Genomic DNA, 9,496 nt, shown 5'->3' on the forward strand with positions numbered 1-9,496 from the left:
ATGCTAAATTATTATTTGTCGCCAGAGTTTATTCACTACATGAAATTTTACAAACAATTATAATAAATGAGGTGTTTTGAATATAAATCAATGTGTTTATTTGTGAATAGTTTTTTCGAACCGAAAATTTTATTATCAAATGACATATCATCTCTATTTAATAAAAAAAAACATTATTTTGAAACAAAAAGAAAAGTTATTTTTGTATTTATTTACAAAATTTGTAAAAAAAAAAATATTCCATCAATCAAAATTTCGAATTCTAATAAATTACAAAACATTCTTGTGAAATATTAAAAATACATTAAAATTTGCAATTTATTGTTGTGCACCGAACAATGATTTGAATAGTTCGTTTTTTTGTTCTTCACTCCAAACGCCGGGATCATTTGGTGCCATGAAGCTAACTAATTTATTATGCACAACATATCGAATTTTTCGTCCTTTTGATGCGCGCGTATCAACGGTTTTCTTCATTTTCTTTCGTAATTTTTGTAGTTCCGAAAATTGTTTGGCCATTTCATTGGCATTGCTCGATGACGATGTTTTGTATTCAATTAATTCACGCAATTGTGTATGATAAAAATCGGTATCGTCGTACACTTCATTAGAGTATGTACATTCCTCCTGATTATTTGCATTTTCTTCATTATTTTCATCTTCGTCGTTGGCTCTGCTGTCGAATTGTTTTTTCTCAACGAATCCAGTGCTTTTATCGAAAAGTTCATAGCCACCTTTCAATAGATGCGATTTCTTAATTAATTCTTCACGATTGGCCAGCACACCCTCGATTTTCCGTAACACATCAATGTTTCCTTGTTGTTTTTGTGTTTTTATACTGCCGGGCGTGAGAACTTTCGTTCGATCGTGCCATTTTGATATCACCGAATACTGATATTCTTTGAAATTTGAATAGTCTTTCTCCAATTCGTCGGCCAATCGAGTACGTTTCGCTTCCGGATAACTTATGTCATCAATTTGAATTGGCTTTCTTTTGGCCGCTATTTCTTTTGTTTCGGTATATTGTTTCAATAACAGCGATTGCAAATTTCGCATTTGTGACACAAGCTGTGACACTTGATCTACTGTGTCCGTAGCTAATTCGGAAAATTCGGCATTTGTCGATAATTTTTCAAATTTTGATGGTTCCGGCAGGCTATTGGCTTTGATTAGCGTTTTATGTGAATGTATTCGAACCTCAAGCAGTTTTTCCCAAATTTGTAACTGATTTTGTACACAAAATCCTTTGCTTAGACTATCAACGGCTTGTGGTTTCGGCAGAATTCGGCTTAAATCTGGTTTTTCGGTTGGTTCTTTGGTTTCACGGTGTATTATATCACCGCCATCGAAATCACTTTCTTCTTCATCGCTGTTGAACTCATCCTCCTCGCCGTCAGCGTCTTCGTCATTCTCTTCATCCAATTCATCATCACTTTGTTCTTCTTCAACTTCTTCACCTTCGTAATCATCGTCCCATTTTTCCAATTCGTCATTTCCATTTGCGGCAATTTCACCATCACTCTCGCTTTCTTCGACAATGGCTGATTTTGACTTTTTTAGTTTAGAGGCGAATGCTTTCAAATTGGCTTCATCATCCGACGACTCGGCACTTTCGATTTCATTTTCTTCTTCACTGCCAACAGTTTGCTGGGCCATTTTTATGCGCTGTCTTGGTGTTAGCATCATTGAAAATTCATCAATCGATTTTTCCGTTGATTTGTCTTCCTCTTCTTCTTCTTCTTCTTCTTCTACTTGTTCATCTTCGGCGGATTCGTCTCCTTCTTCTTCGACAAATTCATCACTTTCATTCGAATCCATATCGAAATCTTTCCGTGAAGCCACTTTTCCTCGATACTTTGCATCAACATCTGCCAATAATTTCACATTTTTCTTTCGAAAATCACTGAGTGCTGAAATCGGTTCATTGTCATCATCGAGATCATAGTCAAAAGCACGAGCTGTTGTTTCGTCTTCTGAATCGACCTCTGGATCCAACAATTGACGTGGTGTATACAATTCAGCAATTTTATCCGCTAAAATGGGTTTCTCCTTCTTTTTCGACATTATTTATACTTTTGAAATCACCAAAAAACTCAAAAAAAAAAAAGATTTGTAAAGTCCAACGAAATGTAAAAAATCAATTGACTAATACACAAAACACACACGTGCAACAATGATAATGTGAAATGTCACTTTTGACATAATGCATGGGCTCATTCACAATAGTACGTACATGACACATTTGACACATGTGCTTCAACTGTGAACGGGCATTCATTCAGCCTTTTGACAGGAGAAATATGTAATGTTTTTTTTTTTGCGTCATATTTATTTACTAAAAATTATACTCCTACATAAATAAGGCTGTGTGAATCCATACGTTGGATTTAAAACATTTTATTTACCATTTGTAGAGCAGATTTTTAGTTTTTAAGTGTTTATCATAAAAAATATGACAGATGATAGTACAAAGAGTGACAAAACCAATATATCCAATTCAAATCAGTGAGTTTACTTCCTTGTTCACCTTTACTCTATCAAATCAAATCGAATATTTTATGTTGTTGATTTTTTTTCTTCTTCTTCACAGGGGTCTTACAACAGAATTAACCATGCCAATACAAATGGCTGGTAATAATCAGCTATCGAGCAGTCTTTCATCGAATGGAAAACGAAAAAGTGCATTTTCTTTGTATAAACCAACCGCAACTGTATTAACAAATTTACAGCGAGGAAATACCGAAGCGAGTGTTCAGGCTGAAATCTCACTAAATTTTCATGAACGATGCGGCCAAGGAGAAATAACGGAGATTCAGGCACGACAATTACAGAATATCGACGAAATAGATAAGAATAATTTGACAGGATTGCATTGGGCATGTTTCTATGGACAATTGAGTGCAGTTAAAATTCTCATAAATTGTGGTGCAAATGTATCGAAACTGACACATGATCATGTATCACCTTTATTATTAGCAGCGGCCGGTGGTCATCATGAGATTGTTAAATTACTTCTTCAGAACGGATGCGATCCAGATCAAACTGATATCGTGAGTATTATAATATAGATGGAGCGTAATAGTAGATGACCTTCAATAGTAAAAGATTAATAAAAAAATACGTTTCTCTTGTTCGCTAGGTGGGGAATAATGCTTTGATGTTTGCCGCAGCTGGGAATCATCCACATACGTGCCATGAATTGCTTAATTATAAACCAAATATATTTCAAACGAATGAGTATGATGATACTGCCTACAGCCTAGCGGTTCAAAATAACGCGAGCCTAGCTCAAGCCGTTATCGAGAATCATGTTGTTTCACTACTTACCTCTTAAATTTAAGCACACTACCTCTTTAAATGTAAATTATAATTGTTTTTGTCTTAAAGCGAAGAACAAGAAAATCAAATCAATCTTTGTAAAAATTGTGACCAGAGTAATATTTTTGTATGTGTTTGAAATACATTGACGTAAATCATTAATAAAAATCTAGTTTTATTGTTTTTATGACAATATAAATTACCAAACAATATAAGATAAGATAGTATTAAGTACTTGATGATGTTTACATAACTTTTTTAACAAATTCAATTAAAATTATAATTTTAATCCGTACTTCCCCTTTCTATATTGCTTTACTTGCTGTTGATGTGGTTTATTATCATCAAAGTTGTTCAGTTGATCGGTTTGTTTTTATAGGCAGAAAAAAATGGAAAAGAATGTGCCTGAGCGAAATATTTCATCAAGAAAGGTGTTTGAACTGGTTTTTAATATATTGAATCATATTAGCATAGTGACTGTTGCGATCCATGCAACATACTACTGTTATCTCATGTATATGTCAGGCAAATTGAGGACACAATATCATATGCATGTATGGTTCTGCACGATTGGTGTAAGTAATTTTTTTTCATCAAAAAAATTATATGATATTCGAATTTCGAAAAAGAATTTTCAAAAAAAAAATTGTATCGCATTTTATTTTAAAAAAATTTTTAGTATCAATTGTTAATGGCTGAATCGATTTTGACACTATATTCAAACAATTATTGGTCATTAATCTTTACACCGAAAACAAAACGAAATGTTCATTGGATTCTTCAAGTGGTTGGTTCTGCCATGGCTATTTTCGGCTCAGTTATTTTTTATTTGGTCCGGAAGTTTCATTTTATGCGTCTTCATTCAATTCTTGGCCTGATCTCATTGATATTGGTTGTAATCTCCGGTTTTAATGGAATTTCAGCACTTTGGTCATATGAAATTTTCAAAAAATATCGCATACGACCTGTTATTTTGAAGATTTTTCACAATTTCATTGGCATTTCCGCTTTTGTTGTGGGTGAGTGATCGTTTTTTCTAATTTGATTGAAACTTAAATATATTCGTCGTGCCAAGTTTAACTTCAGACTCCATAATGGCAGATAATAATCGAAGTGATTCGGTTAATTTTTTCTCATTTATGGCGGCTGGGGCGGTATTGGCAAATGACTCGGTTTGTGTCTTGAAATTATATGAATAAATGAACAAAAACTATAAAGAAAAATCATAAAAAAGCAAATTAAAACACATACTTCGTCATCTTTATATTCCTGTACATTTGTTGATTTATGTTCCATTTTGTTAATTGGATCGGTTTGGGTTGGAATCGGAATTGCTTTGTCATAAACTCTAAATTAAAATTATTAATTAAATCTTGTTAGAACAATAAAAAAAAAATATTTTTTTTTTCATTTCCGACATTTTTAGTTTTGCTAATACCTTTCTAAGCTCCAAGTCGATTCAAATTCCACAACTTTATTTTTACACACCGAAAATTGTGGCAAATCTTCAATTTTTGCACTCATTTTTAATGGTTTTTAAAATAATTTAAAAAGCGTGTACGCTTTGTGATTTTTTTTCGTGTTATATTTTTGGGGTTTTGTGTTTGACATCATTTCAATAGTGTTTTGTTTATATTTTTCGTTGCCAAGCAACCAGTTTGTGAACAAAACAAGTATGTTATTGCATTTTATTATTTTGTAGGAATGGCAAGTCTTTACTATGGACACGACTACCAGTATTTCGGCAGATTGGATGGAACAGATATTGACTTCTCCCCTTGGCTGCAAGCGATAGTAATTCTTACAACAACACTATCTCTGACTGGAGCCGTCATTGCGTTTTACGGCCAATTCAAATCTATTACCGGCTTATAAAATATTTTATCCGTAAAAATATTAAATTTGGCAGATAAAAAATGTTCAACTCTTTTGTATCAAAGATCGACTTGGATCTTATCTCAATTTTTAAAAACAATAACCAAATTGTAAATTATCTGCCTTTGATCGTGACACAATGTAATAAAGGACTTTTTATTCATTAATTGAGTGCAATAATCATGCACGTAATCATTATCTAGATATCACTGATTTCTTTCCCAGCTGATCGTCGGGGTTATCTAAAATGAGTATTTCAGGGTAATAATTCCGAACATACACACTATATGTGATGTGTAGCTGATACCATTGATAATAATAAAGTCTTATCGATATTTTACGGTTCAGAAACTTACGCGATAAAAATTACGTGACCATTGCAACGATGTGACTGATATGCACATTTTATCGCCAACTTAAAAAGATTGAAATTAATATAAATAGTAAAATAGAACTACCGGGGGATTTTGCTACTTTGAATAATAATGGCTTCTGACGGAGGCAATTCAAGGGAAGGGAAAAAGGGGGCATTTGGTTGTAATTTTCAAAAAATGTAAGGGAATAAGTTGATTTATTTTGTTTTAAAACCCTAGCAAATCGAAAGATTTTTCTCTCGTCAAAATCATTTGCAATTTTCAAGAATTCCAGTCCGAATCATAAATTTGTTCTCCAGAGTGGGGGATTTAATCCGACCCCTCGTACCCCTGCTCAAAAGCTGTGATAATAATAGTAATTGGCGACATTAAAAAAATTTCCTCGGAAAAAGGCGCTAATGATAACACGCCGTTAAAACTCATACATTTTTGTGGTATTTACACAAGCGTGCATATAAAAAATAGGCACATATTACAAATTCACAGTTGAAAATTGTCTAAATTAGTAGATAAGAAGCGCTTTTGATATATATTTATTAAAAATTATCTAAAAACCTACAGGAATTATACATCCGGCGATGACTGTATGCGCAAACAGTTTGAATCATGTTCAAAAGAAATTCGTTAGCAAACAACTTGAACGGCGTACATTGTTCAATCTTTTTTTTTATTAAGCGCATTTCGGTTTTTATTTGTGCAAACGTAAACCATATAAACACTCAGTTTTAATCACTTGAACGGCTTTGAGCCGAACGGTTGTGTTTATCACATTACTGAAAGTGCTGTTCAATTTCAGTGTTGAATTTATTTTCTCGAGAATTGAAAAATTAATAAAAGCAGACAAAAATTGAAATATTTATTTTCACAAAACAATTTGAATTTTTGTTGATACCAAATAATTGACTGATTTGTCGCAAAAATATATTTAAGGTGCTTCAAAATGCTCAAAACAGATACAATGCCTCGCAGTGCTTGGCAAAAAATACAAACGTATTTAAATGTTCTAAATCATGTGATGATTTCGATTGTGGCTGTATATATGACTTTTTTGTGTTATAATGCTGGAAATAGAGCGATCAGCTGGCATGCGTGGCTGTGCACACTTGGTGTAAGTTTTTTGTTTTGTTTTTGACAAATAAAGTTAAAAAAAAAACATAATTGTTGTAAAAAATATTGAGTTTTTGTCTCTTTGGAAAAAAAATGCAGTATCAATTGTTGATGACACAATCGATTTTAGCATTTTATTCAGAAAATGTATGGTCAAAAGAACATAAAAGACAAACCCAAAAAAAACTCCATTGGGTTCTACAAGCCGTCGGCTCATCGGCTGCCATCGTTGGAATGATTGTTGAATACATTGGACGAAGTCAAAAATTGAAATCACATTTTTCGAGTACACATTCGATCATCGGTTTGATTGCAGGCATCTGGACGTTAACTGGAATGTTCAACGGCATTTTTGCTCTATGGGCTGTCGAATTGAAAAAATATTTTCGACCCATCTATCTCAAACTTGCACATAATTTAAACGGGCTCATAGCATTTGTGTTGGGTAAGTTATTCATTGAAATAAAGAAATTTTTGTATTAACGGAATGAATGTTTGTTTAGGTATGACAAGTCTTTACTTTGGATATGATAAGGGATTCATGAAATTAAATTCACGTGAAGATATTCGTTTGTGGTTACAGGCATTGGCAATTATAACGATCCTCTTGTCGTTGGTTGGTGCCATACGCTCTTCACTCCATTTAATACGTGTTGCGTTTTTTAAATAATTTCAAATGATGTAAAATTGTATAAAATCCATTCGAAATACATAAATTGAATAACAAATTCAGTCACTGGGAAAATACATTTAAATTTCACTGATAAGCTATTTTGAACTGCAAATAAAAAAATCTACTGGATTTTATTTTGCCTTTACTAACAACGCTAATTGATTGATAACAAATGTGTCGACTTCGCATGAGATTAAATCTCGAATAAACATTTGCATAGTAGTAACGATATCGCTCTTCGTTGAATCCTCTTGTGATGTTGTAAATCTACATACTTTCTCTGGATAATGCCATAAAGAAGGAATATTCAATGAAAAATGGCAAAAAATGGATTCATTGGCAACGTAACAAACAAGTCGCTCAATGAAAAATGTCATTTATTGTCACTTGATAACCTTTCGGATATCACTCAATCAATTTTGATGCTTATATGCTTTTAGCCAAGACACGGCATTCAGAAAAGACGTTGACAACAGCGCTGTACAGCGATTGTCAGACGAACTATCAAACTCATTGCTGCTAGTACAAATTTGTGCCATTTTAAAATGCCATGAACTTGGCTACTTTGCCCAAGCTGACTGTTTTTTTTATTTTGAATTCTTTGTTCTACTCTTTCTCAAACTTTTTGAATTCATGGAACCATTGTTGAGATTATAGTCTTTTTGTCGAATTTTTTAATATTTAAGAATTGAAAATAGCTTTTTAACATTTGCGATAAATAGTGAATATGTGAAAAAATTCTTAAATATTTTTTTTACAAAGTCTAGATATAAATGACTCAGGTCGATAAATCTGAATGAAACAGGGTGTTCTTTCGATCGTGGTTAATAAATTTGACCGTTTCCCTTTGATTTTATTGAATTCGTGATGAGAATTTGAATTTTGCGGTTATCATTAGGCATCCATGATGGTCGCTGATATGACAGATCGATCTGTCAGCGGTCCTTGTTTGGTTCGTTTACATCTAAAGCGGTGGTATTTTTATGTTTCTTTCCATTTTTCGGTTTGTTTTTTTTTCTGGTGTGATTCAAAACAAAAATGTAAGTATTTTGTAATTCATGATTTGTTCTATTCAAATTAAATGAAGTGATGTCGATCAGAAGTGTTTTGATGTGAAAATTCATCAATTGAAATACTACATGTGACTAATGATGTGGATCGGCATTTTTTGTTTTCGTGGAGTTTCTCGTTGTTTTAATTTTGTTAATGAATTTTCTATGCACTTTAATAATTGATATTTCTTAGGTCAGATCGTTTTGCTATTCTAAAAATTCGTGATTCCAATGGAAACGATCGTTTATCGTCCGTTAGATTAAGTCCCGATGAAGATGTCGTGAGTTTGTTGAGCGTTGACGGTACACATTTGTGGGGTAATTTACCTTTTTAACTCTATTTTTTTTCTTAAAACTAATTTTTTTGCTTTTTACTTCATTTTAGGCGAACCAATTTTCAGCCGACCACAGAATGCTGGTTCGAATTTAATGATTAATGCACATTTGAATGCCAATCCGAATTTGTCTGATGCTGTAGCTGGACTTAGTGATACTTCGAGTGCTGATTTGGGTACCAAGACAGCCAATGACTCAGGTAAATATTGAAATGGTGTTGGCGGCGTTCTTTAATTCGTTAATTGTTTTCTTTTTGTTTTTGGTTTAAAAAAAAGATCGTATTGTGAAGCGTCGAAAACGGGGATGCGGTATTGATCTAGATCCAAATTTAATTGGAACTGGCCGGCCAATTCGAAGCGGTGAACGGAATCCGGCAGAAAGTAAGTATTTTCTATTATAGTTTCGATTGGTGTTTGTATGAATATTGAATAAACAGGCAGTTTTTTTAATTTGTCTCTCACTCACTCACAGCGATGAGGAAAATTACGAAAGAATACAATAAGCGTAATCTGATGGCTGAAATGGAATCTTTGAAGTTATATCAACGTAAGAAAGAACGAGCTGCCATACGGGCGATTTCCCGAAATGTAGATGCTAGTGATGGGGCGAGTACACCTGAAATTAGTGATCATGTCGGAGTCTGTACATCTCTCAGTCCGAAAATAGAAATAGAAGAAGATATCTGGTACAGTTACTGAATCGGCTAGTTCGTCTTGGCGTTTAAAAAGAAAGATCAAGGCGACAAAGTAAGCGTCTAACTA

At 33.2% G+C, this 9,496-nt stretch overlaps 6 protein-coding genes across 6 annotated transcripts; 4 read left to right on the forward strand and 2 right to left on the reverse strand.

The window, feature by feature from the left end:
* Positions 1 to 247: 247 nt before the first annotated feature.
* Positions 248 to 2,157, reverse strand: LOC116341406 (protein Aatf-like). The gene has a single exon (XM_031768489.1). It carries the CDS (start codon positions 2,062 to 2,064, stop codon positions 319 to 321), a length of 1,746 nt encoding a protein of 581 aa, XP_031624349.1. The 5' UTR covers positions 2,065 to 2,157; the 3' UTR covers positions 248 to 318.
* A 140-nt stretch (positions 2,158 to 2,297) lies between these two features.
* LOC116341408 (DNA-binding protein RFXANK-like) lies at positions 2,298 to 3,480 on the forward strand. The gene is made up of 3 exons (XM_031768494.1): positions 2,298 to 2,505; positions 2,591 to 3,050; positions 3,140 to 3,480. Exons 1-3 carry the CDS (start codon positions 2,453 to 2,455, stop codon positions 3,332 to 3,334), a joined length of 708 nt encoding a protein of 235 aa, XP_031624354.1. The 5' UTR covers positions 2,298 to 2,452; the 3' UTR covers positions 3,335 to 3,480.
* Positions 3,481 to 3,640: 160 nt separating this feature from the next.
* On the forward strand, positions 3,641 to 5,360 carry LOC116341409. The gene is made up of 3 exons (XM_031768495.1): positions 3,641 to 3,893; positions 3,998 to 4,337; positions 5,021 to 5,360. The coding sequence occupies exons 1-3, from the start codon at positions 3,708 to 3,710 to the stop codon at positions 5,191 to 5,193; spliced, it is 699 nt and encodes a 232-aa protein (XP_031624355.1). The 5' UTR covers positions 3,641 to 3,707; the 3' UTR covers positions 5,194 to 5,360.
* LOC116341412 lies at positions 3,950 to 4,955 on the reverse strand. The gene is made up of 3 exons (XM_031768498.1): positions 4,757 to 4,955; positions 4,570 to 4,666; positions 3,950 to 4,498 (listed from the first exon to the last, which is right to left on the reverse strand). The coding sequence occupies exons 1-3, from the start codon at positions 4,840 to 4,842 to the stop codon at positions 4,355 to 4,357; spliced, it is 327 nt and encodes a 108-aa protein (XP_031624358.1). The 5' UTR covers positions 4,843 to 4,955; the 3' UTR covers positions 3,950 to 4,354.
* Positions 5,361 to 6,244: 884 nt separating the features above from the next.
* Positions 6,245 to 7,419, forward strand: LOC116341410 (cytochrome b561 domain-containing protein 2-like). The gene is made up of 3 exons (XM_031768496.1): positions 6,245 to 6,675; positions 6,774 to 7,119; positions 7,178 to 7,419. The coding sequence occupies exons 1-3, from the start codon at positions 6,508 to 6,510 to the stop codon at positions 7,342 to 7,344; spliced, it is 681 nt and encodes a 226-aa protein (XP_031624356.1). The 5' UTR covers positions 6,245 to 6,507; the 3' UTR covers positions 7,345 to 7,419.
* Positions 7,420 to 7,532: 113 nt separating this feature from the next.
* LOC116341411 lies at positions 7,533 to 9,486 on the forward strand. The gene is made up of 5 exons (XM_031768497.1): positions 7,533 to 8,387; positions 8,593 to 8,717; positions 8,785 to 8,934; positions 9,011 to 9,115; positions 9,207 to 9,486. Coding segments are annotated over exons 1-5 (609 nt in total). The 5' UTR covers positions 7,533 to 8,385; the 3' UTR covers positions 9,434 to 9,486.
* The last annotated feature ends 10 nt before the right edge of the window (positions 9,487 to 9,496 follow it).

The sequence above is a fragment of the Contarinia nasturtii genome, unplaced genomic scaffold, assembly GCF_009176525.2.
Source record: "Contarinia nasturtii isolate CC-2019 unplaced genomic scaffold, AAFC_CNas_1.1 Cnas_scaffold_695, whole genome shotgun sequence".
Classification (NCBI taxonomy): domain Eukaryota; kingdom Metazoa; phylum Arthropoda; class Insecta; order Diptera; family Cecidomyiidae; genus Contarinia; species Contarinia nasturtii.